At 35.8% G+C, this 23,135-nt stretch overlaps 5 protein-coding genes across 7 annotated transcripts; 3 read left to right on the top strand and 2 right to left on the bottom strand.

The window, feature by feature from the left end:
* The first annotated feature begins 1,345 nt into the window (after nt 1-1,345).
* LOC111012747 (CASP-like protein 2B1) lies at nt 1,346-3,749 on the top strand. Its single transcript, XM_022287001.2, has 3 exons — nt 1,346-2,038; nt 2,421-2,553; nt 3,292-3,749. Exons 1-3 carry the CDS (start codon nt 1,815-1,817, stop codon nt 3,541-3,543), a joined length of 609 nt encoding a protein of 202 aa, XP_022142693.1. The 5' UTR covers nt 1,346-1,814; the 3' UTR covers nt 3,544-3,749.
* Nucleotides 3,750-4,844: 1,095 nt separating this feature from the next.
* Nucleotides 4,845-10,639, top strand: NAR1 (ferredoxin hydrogenase). The gene is made up of 12 exons (XM_022286966.2): nt 4,845-5,195; nt 5,379-5,514; nt 5,712-5,782; nt 6,228-6,381; nt 6,585-6,771; nt 8,234-8,360; nt 8,809-8,986; nt 9,081-9,130; nt 9,223-9,394; nt 9,812-9,938; nt 10,073-10,164; nt 10,283-10,639. Exons 2-12 carry the CDS (start codon nt 5,389-5,391, stop codon nt 10,433-10,435), a joined length of 1,437 nt encoding a protein of 478 aa, XP_022142658.1. The 5' UTR covers nt 4,845-5,195; nt 5,379-5,388; the 3' UTR covers nt 10,436-10,639.
* Nucleotides 10,640-12,122: 1,483 nt separating this feature from the next.
* LOC111012663 (uncharacterized) lies at nt 12,123-20,135 on the top strand. 3 transcript variants are annotated; one of them, XR_015789680.1, is made up of 4 exons: nt 12,123-12,318; nt 12,484-12,643; nt 13,453-13,563; nt 19,275-20,135. XR_015789680.1 is itself a non-coding variant. In XM_022286892.2 (3 exons), exons 1-3 carry the CDS (start codon nt 12,316-12,318, stop codon nt 13,497-13,499), a joined length of 210 nt encoding a protein of 69 aa, XP_022142584.1. In that variant the 5' UTR covers nt 12,159-12,315; the 3' UTR covers nt 13,500-13,764. The 3 variants fall into 3 exon arrangements, 1 of the variants encoding a protein (XP_022142584.1); XR_002601609.2 differs by lacking the exon at nt 19,275-20,135 and adding an exon at nt 13,977-16,620 and having other exon boundaries at nt 12,124-12,318; XM_022286892.2 differs by lacking the exon at nt 19,275-20,135 and having other exon boundaries at nt 12,159-12,318; nt 13,453-13,764.
* On the bottom strand, nt 13,894-16,141 carry LOC111012662 (structural maintenance of chromosomes protein). Its single transcript, XM_022286891.2, has 5 exons — nt 15,578-16,141; nt 15,224-15,442; nt 14,803-14,901; nt 14,461-14,562; nt 13,894-14,370 (listed from the first exon to the last, which is right to left on the bottom strand). Exons 1-5 carry the CDS (start codon nt 16,139-16,141, stop codon nt 14,164-14,166), a joined length of 1,191 nt encoding a protein of 396 aa, XP_022142583.2. The 3' UTR covers nt 13,894-14,163.
* Nucleotides 17,404-20,707, bottom strand: LOC111012550 (Homeodomain-like superfamily protein). Its single transcript, XM_022286719.2, has 2 exons — nt 20,164-20,707; nt 17,404-18,704 (listed from the first exon to the last, which is right to left on the bottom strand). The coding sequence occupies exons 1-2, from the start codon at nt 20,673-20,675 to the stop codon at nt 17,924-17,926; spliced, it is 1,293 nt and encodes a 430-aa protein (XP_022142411.2). The 5' UTR covers nt 20,676-20,707; the 3' UTR covers nt 17,404-17,923.
* Nucleotides 20,708-23,135: the final 2,428 nt, after the last annotated feature.

Raw genomic sequence — 23,135 nt, 5'->3', positions numbered from 1 at the left:
AGTAAAATATGTAACTCAATTTTATGCATTTTTATAAGTGGGTTCATTTATAGAAGAAAATGTATCTGTTTATAGAAAAAAAAAATTGTATTTGGCGATCTTATAAAAAGATAAATTTATAATTTTGTTTTCCATGTATAAATTTAGAATATTTAAAGTTATTGTTTTATATTTAATAAAAACATTATACTAATATACTACGTGGGCAAGAAAAGGAAAAAGAAAAAAAGATAACAAAATTTATCAGGACCGACCAAAATTAATGCCATTTGATGAATATAAAATCATTTTTATCCCTAAATTTAACTTACTCAAATCGAGTGCACTTGAACTTGAATTAGTTAAGTCATTTATCTAACATCACTCGTCGTGAGTTGATTAAAAGAAAATACTTTCTCAAATTTAATTTTAAATATGAATAATAAAATTAAAACAATCTCAAATATAAATTAGAAAATTCATCACATGCCCCAGAGTGATAAATCATGTTAAATTAATATACAAAAGTGTCCAAATTCAAATATGAAAATATTCAAATCTAACACAAAATCAAATAAGTATGATAAAAAAAAACTATTTAAAAAAAAGTTAATAAATTTGGTCTAGGCATAGTTTCAATTTAGTAAAAATCTCAATTTGATACCTATGATTTGAGTTTAGTTTCAATTTTGTCTTTCATAGTTTTAAAAGTTTCAATGTTTCCCTTTAATTTAGTTAGATTTAAATTGTCCCTACGATTACAAGATGCTACCATATTAAATATATGACATGTTTTTCTATTTACATGACAAGAACTAGTATGTTACCATAAACTCGGTTACTTTATTCTATCTACATAACAATGAGAGATTGGATCTGGTTGAAGAGGAAGAAGATGAGAGAAAGAGAATCGACGAAGTAAGGTCTAGTGGGACAGCGGGGCAATGTTTGAGGGTCGCTAGACCATAAAGGTAATTTATCAAAAAAAAAATTGACTTCTACTTTTTGGAGTTAAGTGAAGGAGAGGATTTGAACCTTGAAAATTTTGAGTGAACTTTAAGGAATCGAATTTTGCTTAGGTAAAAAAAGAAAATGATAAAATACATTTTTGTCCCTAAACGACAATTTGATCCCAATCTTTGAAAAATAGTTCTACGCGGTCACAACAATAGGTTGGATATTTAATAATTTTATATTATTTTTAATTAAGTACCATTTTTTTCTTCCATTTCTTCAAACTCTAGACAAAAATTGTACCGTCTTTATAAATTCACCAAATTATTAGTTAATTGACGAATTTAAGAACATTGGTTGTCCCCACCTTATCTGACGCCTCACTTTCTTGGGACTACAAAAACTTCTTCGTAGAAAAAAAGAGAGAAACGGAAAGAAAAAGAAGAAAAAAATCATTAATTTTAAGGTTCATTACCCAAATACTAATTAATAGCTCCTAGTAGAGTCATTGAATGCCAAACCAGACTGGGATCAGACTCCATTAATGGCAGCTTTTAATTCTCGGCGTGAGGTACGCTTTTCTGTAAACCTTGCAAGCCGCTAGAATCTCTGTATTCGCCACTTGTCTGGTAATTAATCGCACCCTCAGAATTTTCCCACCACTGGATCTTCGCAAATTTCAAATTGAATATTACTGAATTTTTACCCGTCGATGTCAACTGATTAATTGGCCCTGGCTGCCTGGCTGGCGCGGAGGGTTATAAGAAGGTCCCCCTGGTGCATGCCCCACAAGTGTTTGATTAATTGCCTGACTGAAAATTGAGTTGCTTCTTTTAAGTTCTTGCTTCTCTTTCTTGATTTGGGTGTTTGGAGGAAAGAAAATGAGCTACTCTGGCGTTGGTATTAGCCCTGGGAATGTCCCTGTGTACCATAGCTCGAATTTGAAGGTGGTTGATAAGAGGATGAGGGTGGTTGAGTTGGTGTTGAGGTTTGTGATATGTGGCCTTGGAGTTCTTGCTGCTGTTCTTGTGGGGACTGATACTGAAGTTAGAGATATCTTTGCCATTCGAAAGAGGGCCAAATTCACAGACATGAAAGCTCTTGTGTAATCTCTCTGTCCCTGCCTCTCTCTCTCTCTCTCTGTCTCTCTGTGTTTGTTGAACCTTAACAGTTACTGGGTATTTTGTTTCTGTACTTGGTCGGATTTTGGTCCGACATATTAAACTGCTACAAGCTTTTTGAGTTGAATATTGGTCCTACGCGCTAACAGTTACTGGGTCTTTTGTTTTTGTTTGGTTTTCGTTTTCCTAATTAAACTTCTGCTAAAGCAAAAGCTTAGCAATTTTAAACCGATGGGTTATCGTAAACATGTTCTTAACACTCCTTTCACTTTTACACTTGAAAAATTAGCACAAAATTTATTACAGAGGTTGAACATAGCACCTCCTCTCATGACACAGCTTCTCTGACACTATGATATAACACAGGTTTTTGGTGGTAGCAAATGGAGTAGCTGCAGCTTACTCTCTGGTCCAAGGGCTACGATGTGTGGTTAGCATGGTGAGGGGAAATGTGCTCTTCAGCAAGCCTTTAGCTTGGATCATTTTCTCTGGCGATCAGGTACATTTCAGACCTGGGAAACCCCCTCTGCAGATCCAAATTTGACAGCATTTTTTTGCTAATTTCATTGAAGAAACTGGTTGACCATTTAACACATAGATAATGTTCTTTATCTTCTTTTTATTGATTCTTTTCCCTTCTGCTGCTGCGAGTAACCTTTGATTCTGGCTATGGATGAATTGATTCATGAGTTTGGTTTATATTGTCTGAGGATTCTATTATCATGGACCAAAGGGAAAAATCACTAGTGTTATGGCCATAAAAAGTAATAAATGCACTCTCCCAATGAACTTTGGTTCTACCAACCTCTTCGTACAAGAATTTATGTGGCCTACAATAAATGTTCTTGTGCACTTCAGCATCTGCTTATCTTTCTACCTTGCCTTTTGTCCTTACATTTTTACTTCTTGTCTTTTTGTTTTGGTTAAATCAACATATTTTTTACTCCAAGTATTCAAAATCAAATGCCCTTACTTTTAATTAAAAGTATCACGAATTAGTTATTTGTGGTTTAATTGTATCATTTGTTGTTATATGGTTGTAAATAATATCTTAGTACTCAGGCATAAATACTTGTTTATTATTAAAGTACAATGTCACACATGAAGCCTATCTATCATATTCATAAACAAGTTTTCTTGGCAAAGATGTCAAATTTTAAATAAAGGACGAGGTTGAAACTTTTAAAAACATAACGACCATTCTGCTCCAGTTTGACAAGGGCAGTCATTTGTGCAGATAATGGCATATGTTACAGTGGCAGCAGTGGCAGCGGCCGCCCAATCGGCGGTGTTCGGGAAGCTGGGGCAGCCTGAGTTGCAGTGGATGAAGATATGCGATCTGTACAAGAAGTTCTGCAACCAAGTTGGGGAGGGACTGGCAAGCGCGGTCGTGGTCAGCCTGAGCATGGTGGCGCTGTCTTGCATTTCGGCTTTCAGTCTCTTCCGCCTGTACAGCGGAGGCAAGAGCAAGGGCAGCTCCAGAAGGTAGGCTTTTCGAGTTCATTGATAAGCTTCAAACTCCATAGCCTGATCTCACTGCAGCTTGAGTGAGGAGGAAAATGTAACAATTTTCTGTTATTCTGATAAAAAAAAGTGTATGTTTAAGTTTTATTCTGTGGAAAAACTATGGTGCATCTGTTCAGAAATAAATTTGTAAGTTGATGAATAAAATGTTTCCACTTTAATTTGTGAGAATTTAGTAGACTTCCAAGAATGAAATATTGACTGGTGTATGAACATCAAATTTTAAATTAAAGATGGTTGAATTATCAGATTGGGTACCTAATCATTATATTAAAATGAGACATTTACCTACAATATTTCAAATATATAACATAAAGTTTACCCCTCTAGTTTTACTTCGGCATCTATTTATCTATCTTGTATTTTTATTTTTAGTACAATAAAGGTGAGAGGATTTGAACTCTAATCTTTTGATCAGACATAGGTATTAATTTCAATGATTGGTTATTTGATTCAAAGTAGCTATTCCTATTAAAAAATCGATGGTTTAAAATTATATATAGTTTTTAAAATTTTAAAAATTCCATTTAGTCCCTCCTTTAGAAAAATGTTAACTATCCTTATCAATTTTATATTAATTAATATAAATTTAACATTTAAACTAATGTTGTGACTTTAAATATTTGTTGATATTTTTTTTAAAGTAAATATATTTTCATGTAGAATATAATAGAACAAACAAAAAATATAACTTAAAAGAAATAAAAACTTTTTTATTAATAAATTTTAACAAATATCCTTTAAAAAAATGATTGATAATTTTTAATTTATTTAAAATAAAATTTAGAATTTCAAAATAGTAGGATTAAACTGAGAATGACAAGTATTGAAGGTCCCTCCAAAAAGTCATTTGATATATTTAACCAAAAAAAATATCACAAAGTATTTAAGTCCCTTTCATTAACGATTTTGTTTTTTATTTTTAAAAATTAAATTTTTGAAACATTATTTTCACTAAAGGTCGGTCAGTAAGACGATGGAATAAGCTTCATTGTCGAGAGAGAACAAAATATAACCAAATCTTATCACTTTTACACCATTTTCAGGAATTGGTTACTATCTGAATGATCATTAATCAGAGTATAATTCAATTGATTAAGACAATCTTTGAACTAAAAAAGAAATAATATTTAATTTTTTAATCTAAAATCTAACGATTACAAAAAAATAAATTCAAGTATTAAAATAGATAAAATGAGAACTGTTTACTTTACAGTTTTCCATATTGAGACATTTTATTTTTCCTTATTTCCAAAAAATGGTGTAAAACCAAAAAGATTCTCCGCTGATTCTGGAGCCATTTGGCTGCCATTCTACTACACGACACAGCCAATCCGATCGTCGTGAAGCGACTTCTGGGTACCACCACCGCTCTGTTTCACCCCCATTTCCATGGCCTAATTCTCTCTTTTCTTCCCTTTTCGCCGTTTCTCCTCGTCCGTGGACCGTGCCCGGCACGTGCCTTTGCCGCCACACTCACCGGTTGACCGCCGACCAGCCGTTCTCCGATCGGTTGGCCGTACTGGGTTCGCATCCGCCGTCTTCTTCGCTTTCTCCGATTTCCTTAAAACTATCCTCCTATAGGCTTCTTCGCGCTTACGCTGTTCCAAGTTTCTGGTAAAATCACCGACTCTGATTGGTCGGCATGGGTTTGTTCTTATTCGTCTTCTTTTTAAGGCTTTTGGGTTCTCCGAAACCCTAAATTTTTGGGGGTTTTGCTGGTCGTATTGGAGAAATTTTGATTTTTGTACCTATCAGTTGCTGTTTCATTTATTTTTTGTCTCTTGATTTGGAATTTAGAAATTAGGAGATGTCTGAGAAGTTCTCGGCAACTTTGAGGATAGGGGATCTGAATGATTTCATAGCGCCTTCCCAGGCTTGTATAGTTTCTCTCAAAGGGCTGAAAGCTACAACCACGAAGCCGGATAAAGTTGAGGTATTTCTTCGATTTGAATACCTGTTGTTGCCAAAGTTGCTGCTCTCGGTATCGTTTTTTATGGTTATTTGCGTTGATTTTGATTTCTTCCCTAATTTAAGTAATCATTAGGAAGAAGCACGCGTAAAAATGAGTCATTCTTTTAGAAGTTTTCTATTAGTTGATTTGTCGTTTTTGTTTCTGCGTATATTATTTAGGTTTCGGCTTCTAGGAAGCAATTGAAAGCAGAACCAGTTAAAATTTCACTGAAGGATTGCTTAGCATGCAGGTATCTATAACTACGACAATCTCTATTGTGAAATTTTTCTTGAAGGATCAAATTGGGTTTGTTGGTTATGCAAAATTTTAAAATGAACTCTGAATTATTTTCGTTTTTGTATGTTTTTCCCCCTTTGTATACTGTTTCCGTTGATATAACTTGCTTGTACTCTATGAATTTTTGGATAACAAAACCAAAGGAACCTCTGAAACGTTTTGGATATAAGGTGAAGTATTTGAAAAGCTGTCAAGTTCTGATGAACCACTTATCAGATTGTTTGGAAAAACTGAATTTGGGAACTCACTGATTCCACCATATTCAGTTGGGATATTCTAATTGAATATAGTTCCATGAGTTATTGCTCTCTATTTTGCCTTGTACTTCTCATCCTTTCCCTTGTGATAAAGTGTAACAGGCCTAGGTTTTGTCTGAAACGTTTTCTTTTCCCTTGTAGTGGTTGTGTAACATCAGCAGAGACTGTCATGCTGGAGAAGCAAAGTCTGGATGAATTTATTTCAAACATTAATAAAAGAAAGGTTGTAATTGTCTCATTATCTCCCCAATCCAGAGCCTCACTTGCTGTCCATTTTGGCATCTCCCCACTGAAGGTAAAATTTGAATTTGTGATATATCATTTCCCATGATTGTAATGAGTTTTTTTGCGTATATTCTTTTTGAGAGGACAAGAGCCACAAGGCAAATCTTATAGTAGAACTTGGTGACTTTTGAAGTTGTATTTATGTCCTTGCAATGTTTGAAATGTTTTATCTATTAGGGCAACTAACTACATGAAGTGTTTGACATGTGTCAGGTTTTTAAGAAACTCACGACATTTTTTAAGTCCATTGGAGTAAAAGCTATATTTGATACAAGTTGCAGTAGAGATTTAACCTTAATTGAAGCTTGTAATGAGTTCATAGCAAGGTATAGACAAAGCCAGTCAGAAAATGAAGAAAAATGCAAATCATCCATTCCTATGATCTCATCAGCTTGCCCAGGTATAGTTTTTGGTCATTTAGCTACTGTAATTTTAATGATAATTATGCAAACCCACTCTTTCTTTTCCAAAATATCTGGTATCTTTGTGGAGGACTCCTCTTTTCTTTTCTGGTACCATTAAGTTAGTAGGGATAATTCCGTCTCTCCTCTTTAATTGGTGTTGTAAATTGGTCAGGTTGGGTTGTTCTGACTATGAGTCCTTTACGTATATAGAAAAAAAAAGGTTTGGGTTGGTTTGACAGTTAAAATTTTTAACTTCCTAAGTTTTCAGCCACTAAAAACTGTTAGTGTGCGACATCATATGTTAGGCAAACCAATCTGACTATAGATGGTTTTGCTCGGATGGCAACAAGAAAAATGGTGTATTGTAGATTTTGGTCAGCGGGAGAAACAAAATGGCATTTTGCAAGCAATGAAAATAGGAACAAGAATTTTTCAACACCCATAATTTTGTAATCTGTTAGAGGAGAAAAGGTAATCTTTGAATACCTACGATAAGAATAGTGTAAATCCCCATGTGGGATATTCATCCTGAAGAGTTACGTGCAATTCATAAACATATCATGAACGGAGTGCTATTGGGAAGAATTCGAGATCTTCCTTTCTCTCCCTAAAACAGTTGCCCGCTCTCTGATTATAAACACTCTTCTTAACCCTTAGGTAATTACAGGGTGCTACGTCATCACACCTACTAACCAATTCTCTGACGTCCTTACATTGCGCTTTCTCCCCCATCCCCCCATTACTAGATCTTCTTGAGTAAGTGTATCTGAGGGATGCCTATCATGACCATCAGTATTTTAAGATGGAGGGAGGATATATAGACTGCAGAGACAGGACGAAAAGTTCCTCAGGATCAGCTGTTTTTCTTCCTTTTCTTTGGACCCAGGGAGCTAGTTGGTTGTTGTTCTTAAGCAAATAGCACTGTTTTTCCCAAACTCAGCTATTCAAGACATCTTGATTAATTGCAAGTTAATGTTGTTCTCTTGTCATAAAACTTTGTAAAAATATGTTTGATATGGCCAGATCACTTGAAAGTGACTCCTAAATCCTAATTTTTGGTCTGTTTTTAACTTGTGAAAGCCCCCATTCACCAATTTTGGGACTTAGACTGACTGGGTTTAATTCGGTCCCATATGATTTGATAAGGTCCCCTACTCCATACATTATATGTGCACATGATTCAAAGGAATAAAGATGATACCTTTATATTTAAATTTGGTGGAAATGTTAATGAAATGCCAAGAAATATGGGTACCATTACCATGACTTGAAGTGATAAATTTTAATTTATTAATTTAAATAATTTTTATGAGTTAATGAAATTTCATGGTTTTTTTTTTGGTATTATATCAGTATTTTTTTTTATTTATTTTTATTTTTGTTGACATCGACATTTACCTCCTTGTTGCATGTCAACTATCTTTTCTTCTCAAACCCACACATCTGTTCCAATTTCAGGATGGATATGCTATGCTGAGAAGCAACATGGATCCTACATTTTGCCTTACATATCATCAGTGAAGAGTCCTCAGCAAATGATTGGATCAATAATTAAGCATCATATATGCCAAAAATTGGGTATTAGGTAGTTACATTGTTTTTTCTTTTATTATTCCTTATCTTTCTGATGTTTGGAAATTGCGACAGTATGCAAAGCTGAGTTATTTACGGTGGAGTTTAGGAGTTAGAGTTTGGCTGATAAAATAATGGTATTTATGGCACAAATAGATTTACTTAGGAACAGCAAGAAAAGCAGGACAAATTAGATTGTTCACATTGATATTGGTATTTTGCCTTGTATTTATACTTATAGTATTATTATATAGTCACCTATCAAGAAGGATATGGTATGGAATAGTTATATCTGGCTCTTCCAAGGCTTGAACAATGCTTCCAAGTTCCTTTTAGAAAGCCATAGAGACATAGTTTCTTTGTAATCACCTAAGGGTTGCACTTGAATAGTCTAGATCTCGATCAATTTCCCCCTTCCTTTTTTCCTGTTTTGAAATTTATGGTTCATGTTAATTTGACAGATCAGACGATGTGTACCATGTTACTGTGATGCCCTGTTATGACAAGAAACTGGAGGCAGCCAGGGAGGACTTTGTTTTTCAGTTGGACTCAGTCAACAAAACTCGGGAGAATGAGGCCTACAGAATCACAGAAGTAGATTCAGTATTGACATCTGGTGAAGTTCTAGAATTGATGCAGGTTCAGCTTTGTCTCATGTTCTGGTTTGTTGTTACTATTTCTTTTAGTTTTGGCTTCTCATAAACATTTTCTTTCTGTTCGTCAATACTTGCAGTTGAAAGAGGTGGACTTTAATAGTCTAGAAGAATCCCCCTTGGATAGAATGTAAGACTAAATGACTTTATTAAGCCTTCCTGCATTTGCAGTTTAGTCATTTAATTTATCTAAGGATGTCATGCTTGGCTATTTTCTTGCAGGCTGACAAATGTAAATGAAGAAGGGCAGCTTTTTGGAGTTCGTGGAAGTTCTGGTGGTTATGCAGAAACCATTTTTCGGCATGCTGCGAAGATACTCTTTGGAAACGAAAGTGAAGTCCCTTTGGAATTCAAATCCATCCGAAACTCAGATTTTCAGGAGCTCACACTAGAGGTAAGCTAATATTTTTATGAAATGTTTTTATACATACTAAACCCTCAGGCACTTAGGGGCTTGTCAGTGATTCGATATTGTTATATTCCAAGAATTGGATGAGTTTGATGAAAACCTAAACTCCAGTTTTGCCGGAGAGTTTGCTTCTTTCCCCCTTCCATTAGTAATGTAAATTTCTTGTCTAATTATTTTGAGTTAGATTATTGGTTATTGGTTAATATTTAATCTGGCAGCTATTGATCTAAAAATGTTCCACTAGTTATGCATCGTTGAACTTGCACTGTTGGATCTCTCTCATTTTCACAATTATAGTAGCAGTGCGGAATATGCTTCTTGATCTTTTTTTTTTCCTCCTTTTAGTCCCTGCTAATGAATTGTTATCTCATGCATGTGTCTGCCCCTGTATATATAATGTAGGTGGAAGGGAAGACTTTGTTGAAGTTTGCACTATGCTATGGATTCCGAAACCTGCAAAATGTTGTCCGAAAAATCAAAACAGGAAAATGCGATTACCATTTTCTGGAGATCATGGCTTGCCCTTCAGGTAACTACTAGACTATCTGCTTAAGAATCTGAACAACCATGGTTAAACTAAGTTATCTGTATGGTATATTGATCTAGCTTTTTCAAGAGATGAAATCTATATCTTGTAAACTGGAAAACATTATTGTTAAACAGGTTGTCTGAATGGAGGGGGCCAAATTAAACCAAAGCCTGGACAATCTCCCAAGGATTTGATCGAGTTATTAGAAGCTGCTTATCAGGAAAATGTAAGTGCATATGCTTCCTTCCCTTTATTGCAATTGCAAGAATCAATATCCTTCAATTGAGCTTCTTGTATATATAATTCATTCGGTCGGGCGGGCTGGCTGGCTTTCTATGTTGCAGGTTTTAATTAGAGATCCTTTTGAGAACCCAGTGGTGAAAGATATATACAAGGAGTGGCTGGAGCAGCCAGGTTCAGAGAAGGCAAAGAAGCATATGCACACTGAATACCACCCAGTGGTAAAAAGCATTACCGCCCAACTCCACAACTGGTAAAACAAAGTGCCACTCCTAACTTATAGTTTTTTCTAAAACAAAAGTTGAAAATTAGATGAATCATACCGAATGAGCCCGTAGCTTGTCGGCTTAGTGGATGAGCTGAGTTTCAGTCCATGCCACAAGTCTCAAGTTCGAGTCCCAATCGGTAGAGAGGAAGAGACAAAAAAATTAGATGAATCATAATAATCACTTTGCCCCTTATGGTTGCTGTGATCACCTCACTCTGTGCTTCACTTCTGGAAAGAAAATGCCCAATTTTGATAGTAGGATTTAACACTTTGATATATAGTTCATTTTGTTCTTCTTCCCTCTCACCATAGTAGGCCTCTGCTCTGCCAGTCTTCATCATGTACATGATCTGTATCTATGTTGTAAGATAGAAGGAAAATAATAGGTTGTTATTTTGCTTTTTCTTGTTAAATTTTTAATAATCTGTGTATTTCCTTGTGATTCTTTTTCCCTAAGAAGATATTAATGTCGTTTGGTGGAAGGTTACATACCGAGAGAACATTCTGTTTTAAATGGTTGAATGAGGTCACCACAATGTGGCTATTTTCTATTGAGTCTTGAAAGTAGGTTCGAAATTTTGCATGCTCCTTAATAACCGTTGGATACGAAGTTGAAGTTCTTTTGTAATTTCTCTCGTTTCACTGGTCCCTTTTAGTTGGTGTTAACTTTATTTTCAATTATCAAAGTAGTTGTTAAACGATTTTATCTTGGAGCATTTGGATCAAGTGGAGGGATTAAACTGAAATAATAGAAGTAATAGTAAAGGATTTAAATTACTTCTATGCAGTGTTATTAAATTCTTCTCTGAAGAAGCACAATGTCTGATTGGAGGTCTCGAATTCTCGTTTATTTTGATTCTTATACTTTTAAGTATAAAATGTTGTCTTTGTATTTTCAAATTTTACCTGTTTTAGTTCCTATAATTTTATCAAAAGACCTAATTTGGTTCCTATATTTTTAAAAAGTATTTGTTTTGGTTCATACATTCTATTTCTTATCTCACTTTTTTTTCAATCACATTTAATTAGGACACTACATTCAAAAAAAAAATTATATATATATTTAAAGAGTTCGAATTAAATTTATTAATTTTAATTTTTGAAGCTTTTTTTTAAACTAAATACGACTTACATGTCTATCAAACAAATTGAGCTGATTTATAGGACATAACATGGATAATTGGACAAAATAAAGCAATATAATTTTCCTGAGTAATTTAATATGCTATTAAAAAAATATTATGTTGCATGTATTTTTCTTTTTTATTATTTTATTTTGCTGTCTTCCTCACATGATTTTAACTATAGAAAAGTCAATAGGAGCATAACTTAGTGGGTAGATACTCATTCTCTCGAGGTCGGAAGTTAATCCCTTACTAAAATAATAATAATAAAAAAATAAAATTAATAAAAATTCAACTTTAGAAAAGCTCAGTAAGTTACCTTAAGTCATCTAAAGTCCTTGAACCTGAAAATGATCCAAAAGATTGGATCCTCACATACAAATCTTACAAATCCAACACATTTCATGCATCAAGAATCGAGTTCGTACAATGGGCCGTGCCCCAACTTGAGTCCCTCAAATTTCAAAAGAAGAAATTTCTCAGAAATATCTGAGAGTTTTCTTAACTTAAGTAAAAAAAGGTACAGTCTCATAATACAGCTACAAGCATTCAACCGTTGTAATATAAACTTTTTCAAATTTAGGAATATATAGTTTAATATGACTAATCCAAAGGAAAATAATAATAAATAATAAGGAAAAGAAAAAATGGAAGCTAGGTTTCGTCTCCATCATCCAGAGCTCTGAGCTGATTTCGGTTCATCACCGCACGGATTACGAAAATCAAACTCCTCTCTCTTTCAATCATGGTAACTTCAACTTTCTTCTCTCTCTCTTTTTTTTTTTTTTTTTTTATTTCTCTGCTAGATCGTTCTTGTTCTTCCTCTAATCGCCGCTTCCTACGAGCCGAGCATCCCTAAATTTCCAACGTAACTCCTGGTCTTGAATTGGCATGTGAAATTGAAATTGGGCAGACCACTTCGAAGCGTGTAGCGGAGAGGAAAGTTGCCAAGTTCGAGAAGAATATCAGCAAAAGGGGATTAGTTCCAGAGCAAGCCTCGTCCAAGAAGGGATACGACTACCCCGTTGGTCCCATTCTTCTAGGGTTTTTCCTCTTCGTCGTTATCGGATCATGTACGCTTTCTTCCTCTTCTTCTTCTTCTTCTTCTAATTTCTCATGGTTTCCACTTCCTGCTTCATCTTCATGCTCGTTTTTCTCTGGTTTAGTATCAAAATTTTGAGTTTCACACAGAATTCCACTCTCACTCTCTCGTTAAAAGTTTGCCACTCAACCTACGCAAGTATTGTGTTGCATACTTTTCCAAATCAAATATGTTAATAAGAACCTAGTTGAATGAATTCTTAACCTTTTTTTTTTTTTTAGGAAATGACATAATTGAGAAGTTTTGATACATTAAGGGTGAACTTCAGATTTTTAAAACACCTTTCCGTTTCAATTTTTCTGTTTCTTATCTTTCATTTTCAATTTTCCAGAAACATGAACGTTTAATAATTATTTTTGTTTCTAATTTTTTATATAAAAAGAACGTGGTCAAAATATTATATAGAAATTTTGAAAAGAACAAAATCAAAAAATTTTCAATTTTTTCAAATCCCTTAATAAAAATATTATTTTATCATTTTTACTAACAAAATTCATAATAGATATTAGCATACAGAAAATAATTAAATAATTAATTTAAAGAATTGATTCTCAAAAATTTAAAATTTGAGAAACAACAAACAATGGTATCTTTTTTCAAAGTAAGAAAATAGTTACTAAACACAATTTTATTTTTTTAATTTAAAAAGAAAACAAAAAATGAGAAATAGAAAATAAAAAACAGAAATGTTACCCATCAAACTCTTAAAAGATAAAAACGAAATTAAGAATAAACAATCAGAAATAAACATTTTTTTTTCTCATTTCCCTCTTGTGACAGTCCTGTTTCAGATAATTAGAACTGCAACAAGTGGGGGGATGGCATGAGACCTGATACTGGAAACTCAGTTTTGTATGGTATGGCAGCCCACTCAATGCCATGACTTACTTTGTAAGTACCATGTTTAGTAGAATGTAAGTTAAAGCCTGAATGATTTACCTAACAAACAAATCCCTTCCCGACTTGTACAATTGCGCATAAATCGTTTTCTAGAAAACATGTGTAGTATAGTATATTTGTAAATGGCACACTCTTGGATGACAATTAGTTCTTGGTTCAGTTGCTAAAAGGAAACAGTTCATTCCTTCTAAATTTTACTTTGGAGATATAGCTTACCAACTTGGTCAAAGCATATATCATCAATCATAAGGTCGGGAGTTCAAATCCCCGACCCCGCTCCCGCTTGAACTAAGAAAAGAAACTTTGGTGATAAAGCTTGAATGTAAAATAGTAATTTGTACTGCCAATTCCTCAGCCATCATGTGACTCTTATTTACTATTATTGATGAGCTTTTTAAATGTAGCATGTACACCCAAAGTATTACTCCCTTAAGCTCAAAAGAAGACTGGTTGGCATCAGAGCTTCAGTTGGTTGGTTCGGGATCCAACATAAACAACTATGGTTCATACAGTGACAATAGGTGACAAGGTACAAATAATTATGTAGAAGAATCAAGAATGTGAACCTGAACTGGAAGAATATGACGAGGTTCAGTAAAACTTATGCATTGGCTTTCCGTACATGTATTTGGCTTCATCGGATCTTCGGGCAGTTCTTGTAGTGTTTGTTTCGTTGGACTTCTGCCTGCAATCAGAACTTCTGGACAATTTCCTGGAACAAGATTCAAAACCAGATTCCTTTCTGTTGTGGGATAATATTTCATCTCGTGGAGAATCGTATCCCATCGCCTCAAACTCCTGTCCGGATGAGCCGAGTTCATTAGTTCGCTAAACTCAGGCTTGATTAGGAGTACACTCTGAATAAACAGCGGAAATAGGCAGTTATACCTTGGATTTAGTTGCATAATAGGGTGTTAGACAGGGATTCACATCCTTCAGCAAAAAGTCATCTGGACTCCCAGGGGATGTTGGATCACAGGCACTGAACTCCTGAGTTACATAAATTTTGGATGAGTGATTCTGCATCTAGTAGATAAATAACTATGCTCTGGTAAAGCTAGGTCCCAGATGATTTTAATTATCGGGACGCTCCTTGTCATCTTCCTGAACTTTTATTTTCAGGAGAAATTAAGCCATACTCCCAAGCTTTTCTTATAGGATCGAATGATCGATATGTATAAACATTTAAAAGATGAGACATGACAATTGAAGGATATCTTTTGTGCTTACCAAAGAGTTGGAAGCATCCTCATCATCATATGTTGGTGTGTGAGGAGAACTGCTATTATTTTGCAACCAGGCCTTTCCTGAATATTTATCTGCCTTCACCTGCTCAAAAGAAAATGCTAGTTGTGCTATCAGCTAAATCAATCGCCACAGAGAAAGCCAGGAACATATCACGGAAAGTCCAAATTTCATTAGAGGCTGTGTTAACTTAAGCAGTAATTTCATAGTTCAAATCAAAGAAATGAAAGGTTTCAAAGGCTAGAGCTGAGCTGGGTTTAATCGGTTCGACAAAGTCCTTGGTGATCATCCAAACAGAGTCTTCCCATTTCCCAGGTTTCACTACTGATGCTTTTGAAGAATGTTTGTTAATAGAAAGTTACATTTGCAGATATATCCTTGAAAATAATACGAATTTTTTCCGTACCTCGGCAAGGTCCTCGGCGAGGGAATGAAGCTGGCCAGTGAGAGTGGTGACCTGCTTTTGTAGAGTAGGGATGATTTGTTTGGCTTGCTTCAACTCTGAGTCCTGCTTTTCAAGCATCTCTTGAAGCTGAGAATTCATAACATCTGGGAACAATATTGCATTCTTCAATGACTTTATTTCTTCTCTTTGCTTCAAACATAAATCCTTCAGCTTCTCGATCTGTTAACAACAACAAGCAACAACAAGCAACCGTGTTGGTTTATTCTTCATCTAAACAAAACACTCAAAACCCAGCTATAGAAATGTTCAAACCCAATCATGAAAAGTACCAAAAAACGTAATCTGTATTATCACCTCTCTGTACTTCTCCTCGAGAACTAATTTGAGCTCAGTGATCTCCAACTCCTGCTCCTTATTCAAACTCAAAAGCTCTCTTTCGCTCCTCAGCACCATCGCCAATGTCCTCGTATTCCCTTTCACCTCCGTCAACGCCTTCACCTCCTCCTTCTTCTCCTTCTTCTCCACCGCGGCACTCCCCTTCCCGAACAGCTTCTTATGCAGCCCACCGAAGTTGGTCCCCTTCCTAGCCGTCTTCTTCAAGTCCTCCGCAATCAAATCCGACGGAATCACCAACCCCGTCGCGTGCTTCGCCGTCTTCGGCTTCGAAGCCGAGCGTTTCTCCATGAATTTCTTCACCATCGCCGTCAGGTTCTGATCCGACGGCTTCGATTTAGCTCTAGCCAGATCAGACGCCTTGCTCTTGACAAGAGCGCGCGAAGACGAAGACGACGAATTCGCCGCCATGGGAGATTTGAGCTTGAACTCGGAGGAAGTAGAGGGGTCGGAGAAATGGGAGGAAGTAGAAGAGCGCACATCGTAGGAACTGTAGCGCGAAGAGGGCTTGATGACGGACGCCATGGATGGAAAGCTGGAGATTGTTTGAGGAAGATAATCAATTAACAGAGCTTCGAAGAACTTGGATTTTGGAGCGTTTGATTCAGTTCAGCACATTTTTAGGTTTTTTTTTTTTTTTTTTGAATTGGAGAAGATGGAGAGAAGAGATTGGTTTTTGAAAAAGGGTAGACACGTGGCAGCTTCTGGCAGCTCTGTGTTCGGCGCTGTCTGAATTCAAATAATCGTAGGGTTTTTATTGGCGGGAAAACTGAGATGAAATGGTGACGTTTTTAATGTGATGCTTTTGTTTCAAAAGGACTTTTTGTTAAGAAAGTCCAATTTACAGCTGGATTTTTAAAGGGGGATGAATTAAACTTTTTTTTTAATATAGATATACGTGGAAATTAATTTCACTTCTCTATTATTGGATATTTGATGCAATGGAATTATTGAACTGTGGATTTTGTAGAAATATTAATTGAAATCAGTATTTCTTTCATCAATTAGTTTTTTTTATTATTATTTAATTTTTTTAAAGCTTCCTTCATAGTTTTCGCCACCATATTGTGAGTAAACTTGTTTGTATTACAATTTACATCCATGAAAGTAATTCTTTCTGAACAACAAACGAGAGCTCTAATGTCTTCCACGATTGTTGTCTCATTTAGCAATCAACTCTCCATTTGTGATTGAAATTGAACAGAAATTTGTTGGATGCCTAAATGACTTACTAATAGAAGTTCTTTCTTTATCGCAAGACATTCAACAATCAGTAGTTGAGTAAATCCTAGTCATTCTTACTTTTAAATCACCACATTGATATCTAAGAATCACCCCGATTCTAGTCTATTTACTACGTTCTCAGCATACATCTATATTCATGTTCATCCGAGGCAATGGAGAAGGATGCTAGACCATATAAGTATGTTGATTCTCCAAACAACTCGAAAAGGCTTATTCCGAAGTTTTAGCCCGTCTTTAAAGTATGACGAATTATTTACATTTAAGCCCAAGTATGAGGAAATCTATTTACATTTAAGTTGAATTTCTAGTATCTGATTTCCTTGGCATACTCACCAAGCATAGTTAACCCATGAAATCTACAATTTTAACCCATGCAAGATAACAACTTTACTAAAATTGAACCTTGCTCAATGAGTGAATATTTTGCAACTTTCTCCACTATATTCATAGAAAAAATGGGTTTCAACAATTGCAATTAGCATTACAATAATTGAAACTAGCATTATAATGATTTTAAATGTTTAAGAATACAATAATAATAATTTAAGGGAGTAATAATTTATCTCAAACAAAAATCAACAAATACTGTAATGACTTTTCAAATTACAACTACAAGTAGAAACCTCATCAACAAATCGGTAGATGTCATGAAATGACATCAATCAAAGAAAACAGAGGACCAATATCAACTCGGTTCTGGTTACAAACTAACTGATTGAATTAACCAGTGAACATAAGTAGCAAATCTAAACAAATCCATGAGAAGAATATATGATATGTCTGTCTTCAACCACCATGCATCATTAGGTCAGAGACTTTGATCCAAGAGTTCCATTTCCTGCTAATGTTCAACTGAAAAGTTGGCATTTGGTAGCGTTATCGTAGGAGCACAATTGTCCGAAACATCAACATCCACGGGGATCGAGCAAGCATCCATGAATGGACTGAGGGTGAACTTACGAAACTGCATTATCAGGAATCTCGGCTGCTAAAAACCCGACCGAAGGAATCTGTAGTGTACATGTGCCTCTTTAAAATTGTATCATGTCCAAGGTCTCCTTTTTATATGAAGGCCTCATTCTCATGGAGAAGATCTATACTTTTTTCAGCCTTGGGCTTATTTTCAGAATTTGTATTATCAAAGACAGCTGCAGTATTCACCACACCATTTCTGTAAAGAACATCTAATTCTTGAAAGTATGGACATGTCTTACCATTTGCAAAATTAGCCTTCCCAGTTCCAACTGTCCTCTTGAAATATTTGTTCATATTTTCCCATTTTTCTTTGCACTTCTTTGCTGAGCGGTTGAAACCGATCTTATTCATCTCAACTGATATCTCCTCCCAAATAGATCCTTTCGAGCCTGTAGCACGAAATTTATGTTCCAGTGACGTTCGTAGAGATATCAAGGATTGTACTTCAGCCTGAGGCCATCTCCTACTACTTGAATCACCTTTTAGTTCCTTCTGAATGCTGCTTTCACCTCCATCATCTTCTGTACATTGGTTTTCAACTGGTGCGGAGATTTGAATTTCATGGCCCAGCAAATTTTGGATCAGGGAAATAACCGCTAAACTGCGAGTTGTTTCTTGGGCTCTTAACTCCTCATCCCTTCTGATTCTTTCGATCTCCCTCTGCTTCCAGGCTTCTTCTCTGACTGTTCTCTCTTTCTCCTTCTTTTCTATCATATCTATCAACTGTTTATGCATCTGCTCCTGTTTATCCATTACCTTCATTACCAAATTTTCCACAAAAACCTCAAGCGACCTCGTCGTTCTCTTTCTCTTGTGATTTAAAGTTTTTTTTGTGCTTACAATGTCATCACCACCATCCGAAGTCGAGCTGGAATCAAAGCGACCAAATAGTTCCATTTCAGAAGAGTTCAAATCACTCAATATTATGCTTAACTATATATATCTATCTACATAACCTGTTGTGTTTTCTACTTATTTTCGCTCCCAAAACACTTCAGTCATGATCATATATATGCTGCTGTTCATATATTATATTATTACATTAGACAATAAAAGGTAAGGAATTGCATAACAACTTGCGTTAGGCTCACTTTCAATAATAGAGCAAGCAGCCATGAGAAGGAATTTTCACAAGTTGAGACTTTATAACTCTGATATTGGGGAAAATGAAAAGGTAGAGTAAATCAGCTATGGAATAATATTGTTTATGAGCTTAACTATAGAATGGTAATGTTACTCTATCAAATGGTGTGAAAGGGGGGGAGGGGGGTGGGGTGTAAAATGGAGAATATAAAGCAAAATTTTCTAAAGATGGAATGACTTCCAATGCCTTGCTAAAAAGTCTGGAATGGCTGCAATGACAAGAAACCGTCATATCGGTTTAAAAACTTCCCGTTCTATGCACTCTATCCCTAATCGATTGCTACTTTATTGGCAGGTGACAACAACAAAAAGAAAAAACCATGACTGATCATACTACTTGTTCAGAAAATGCTCCTACAGGAACAAAGGATTCACAAGATTTCGTTTTTCAAGAATCGGAAACCTACCAGTTCAGTACTCAGAAACAGATTCTTGCACTTCTAGATATTAGATCCAATACAATACAGATGAGGTTAGTGTATAGTATAATGCTTATTGTTTCCTTCACCTCTTCTTTCCAATTGTCATCTTAGTTTCGTGTCGTTTTCTCGCCCTCATTGTCTGTTTAAAGGAACATCTAATCACCATCTAATTCTCGCACAAGCTCTGAACTCCTCTGTACAAATCCAGTTCTTGGAACAACCTCTTTCCTTGGCCACAGTTTCAAAAGGAAAGCTAGTTTTTCTGGTACAATATGATGATTGCTAGTGATGGGAACTTTTAAAAAGGAGAGAAAAAAGAAGAATCTTTTATGACTTTGTTGACCTTGTCATTTTGTCACGTCAAATTGGAGCAATCTCTAAAAGGGTTTTGTAATTACTCTCTGTTTCTTATTAATGCATGCCAATTGGGATTTTTGGGAATATCTTGTTCTTTTGAGAGTTAAAAAAAAAAAGGAAAGAAAAAGAAAGACAGAACTTGAATGAAGAGAGCCCTAGGAAACCACCAAACTGAAAGGACAATTTCTTTTTCATATTATATAAGGATCACTTTAGAGAGAAGCTTTTTCTTTAATCTTCTCACTTTCCCATAAGAATTCAGAATTTACCATCATAAAATAATTTCTAAGCACCACCCAACAACTCAAAAAAGATAAACAATAATCCAAGTAAATAAAATTTAACAGTTCAACTGAATGGACAAAAACCCCAATTTATGAGGTGATGTTCGGAGTTCAAACTCACCAAGAATCTTCGTCTAATTGAGGTCCTTCACGGCTCCGGCTCAAATTCTCCGCAGCGATAACTGCACCTGAACCGCCGTTCTTCATCTCCTCCTCCGAGAAATAACTGCTTCCGATGATATCGCCGAAGCCGCCATTATCCTTGGCGGCATGCTCGGGCTTATCGTCTTTCGCCGAGGAATTGAAGTACTCGCTCGGGTCAATATTAGCCACACAGAGCTGATCACCAGTAAATCCACCCTCAGGCGACGACGCTACGCTTTGGAAGTTTCTAAGGGCTCCGTCGAAGATGTTCTCGGCCTGAGAACCCGCCGGCGACCTGCCGTTGCAGCGGATTGGACGGAGCTTCTGCGGCGGCGGCGGAGGGTTCGGACAGTGGGCGATGATATCGACCGGGGGAAATACAGCCGACGGAGCGGCGTAGAGGAGGTCCGTGGGGTCCGGAAATGGAGCCACGTGCTGCGGGAACTCGTCGGAGCTCGGAATCCGGTGATCGGCGGTGAAGAGGTCCATTAGCGGCGGTTCGGAGTGGTAAAATTTTGCGGCGGTGAGGGTCTTCGGTGGGTGAAACGCGCTAAGTAAATGGAAGTAAAAAGGTTAAATGGAAGGGTACGTAATTACGACGTTACCCTTCGTATTTTTCATTAATTATTTCTGTATCCCCTCAGGCTTACTTGGGAAATGGGCTCGGGTCATTCATGTTTGGGTCGGCCAATAATGCTATGGACCCGATCCGAAGTATTTGAGAATAGATGGTTATGGGCTAAATATGAAAATATATATAGCTAAAAGAGATTAGTATATTGATGGTTTATTTAGAAATCATAATTATATAAAATGATTGAAATGTATAGAATTTACACTTTTATCGTAAAACAATCATATTTGAGATGTATCCATCACACAAATTACTAGTATATCTTTTTGTTTTTGTATCTACACATCAATATTAAATAATTTTTAAAATCCAAAATTGGTAAATTGGGAGATTACCGTTTAAAATTTGCTTAATTATACTTTCCAAAAGAAAAAATACCAAAATCTAAAAAATCCCCAAAATCATCCATTTTCGAAAAAATTGCATTCCTTCTTCTCCGGCCACCGTCTGGGTGTCTTCTTCTCCGACCGTCGTATCCATTCTTCTTATCATGCCACCGTCTCCATTCTTCTTCATCGTCGAGCAATCTGTAAACCATTATTCTTCCTCCATCATTCCGTTTCCGTCCGCTCCTTCGTCTCCGATCCCCGCCTTCGTTTTTCTCTGTCGTCGAAGCAGTTTGTCTCCGTTTATCCCAATCGAAAGGTTTGCATTCCAATATATCCTAATAGTTTTCTCTCTCAAATTTGTAAAATGTTGAAAATCTTTTTTTTTCACTGTTAAACCCTTTCAATGTTCATTTCATGTCCAAGTAGTCTCCAACGATTGTTTTCGATTTTTTATTCCGTGTGAACTATTGTATATATGAGGATATATATTATAGTGAGTTTGATTTCTTATACCGAGTTGAGTTTGGTATATTTTAAAAATATATAGAAATAGTTAAAATTATTTAGTTGTAACTATTAACTAGTTTGAATTAGAGTATTAACTAAATGAGATAGTTGTGAGTGATTTGAAGATAATTGTAGGATATCGAAGTTTATATGGAATTCAGTTTATATCCGGATATATCTTATAACTCAAAAAGTTTAGTCGGATATAATTTATAATGTTCCAGTAGTGAATTAAGGGGAAATCCGACAATGGAAAATTACAAAAGGAGAGAAAATGATTTGGATATATTTGTAATTAATAATATTGGTAAATCAAGAGAATAAATATGAATTAAGGGGTTAGTGTTGAAAATTTGTATGGGACCCACAATAATTAAAGGATTATGATAACAATTTATGGAATTAAATCTTTTATATTAAAAAAAAATAAATAACTACAATAAATTAAATGCAGGGTAAAATCGATATTAAAATAAAATCCTGCAGAAATCTAAAAATCTAAAATTAGAAAACTTTAGGTATTTGTGTAAATAAGTTTCTAAAACATTATCTCTATAGTCAGGGATATACAAGGTATTAAATATTCATCTAATGTCAACTTGAACATAGCTTAATTAGTTTAGGCACTTGTCTCCCTTCAAAAAATTGTGAGTTCCAATTTTCACCTCATTTGTTATATTAAAAAAATGGGGTAATAAATATATAATTTTGGAAAGTATCTTGTATATTTTTAAAAACTTTATAAAAATATAAAATTTATAAAAAATATATATATTTAAATTAAGCATTTTGCATTTTAAATTTGTTGGAAAAATCACAACCCAACCCATTCTGAGGCTTCATCTAATCCGATTAGGTTTGTTGGTTCATAGGATTGTCGAGTTTTTTCTGTACATTCTTAATACTACGTCCCAACCAAAATATCGCCATCCCTTAAAAAATCAAGCAAAAAAAATATTCGATATGAATTCACATTTCCTTTTGTTTGGGGAAGGGAATACTCTGGACACGTGGAAGACTCCTATTGGTGCTCCAAGATGACTCATGAATCATGCCCAGCTCGGAAGGCCGAGATGGCCGCCACCAACGCCGACAAATGCCAAGTGTGAGGGTCGAGGTGAGCCTGGCCCAGGTCCGACCCACCGGGGAGCTCGGTATGGGCCGAGATGCGCAGCTGTCTGCGGCGTGATTATCGGGCGTAACCGTCGGTCCCAAGATTACCGAATGTAACAGTCGCTAGATTAGCGGGACCACCACCCATAAATAGGGGACCTCACTCCCCGATCAGGTACGATGATTTCTGGCTTCGAACTAGACTTGGAATCCGACCTATACTGACTTGATCGTCGGAGTGCTCACCTTTTTGTGCAGGTCCGCCCAAGTGGTCAGGTCGGTCCGGAGGCCGGGTTCGAGCTACAACCAGGAACACACTGTTGTGCACATCTTTGCATAAACATTTGGCGCCGTCTGTGGGGAACG

The sequence above is a fragment of the Momordica charantia genome (genome assembly GCF_013281855.1).
Source record: "Momordica charantia cultivar OHB3-1 chromosome 3 unlocalized genomic scaffold, Mcharantia_2.0 BLBB01000003.1, whole genome shotgun sequence".
NCBI lineage: Eukaryota > Viridiplantae > Streptophyta > Magnoliopsida > Cucurbitales > Cucurbitaceae > Momordica > Momordica charantia.
Note: the sequence above shows the minus strand (reverse complement) of the source record. Positions and strands in the feature narration are given on the sequence as shown.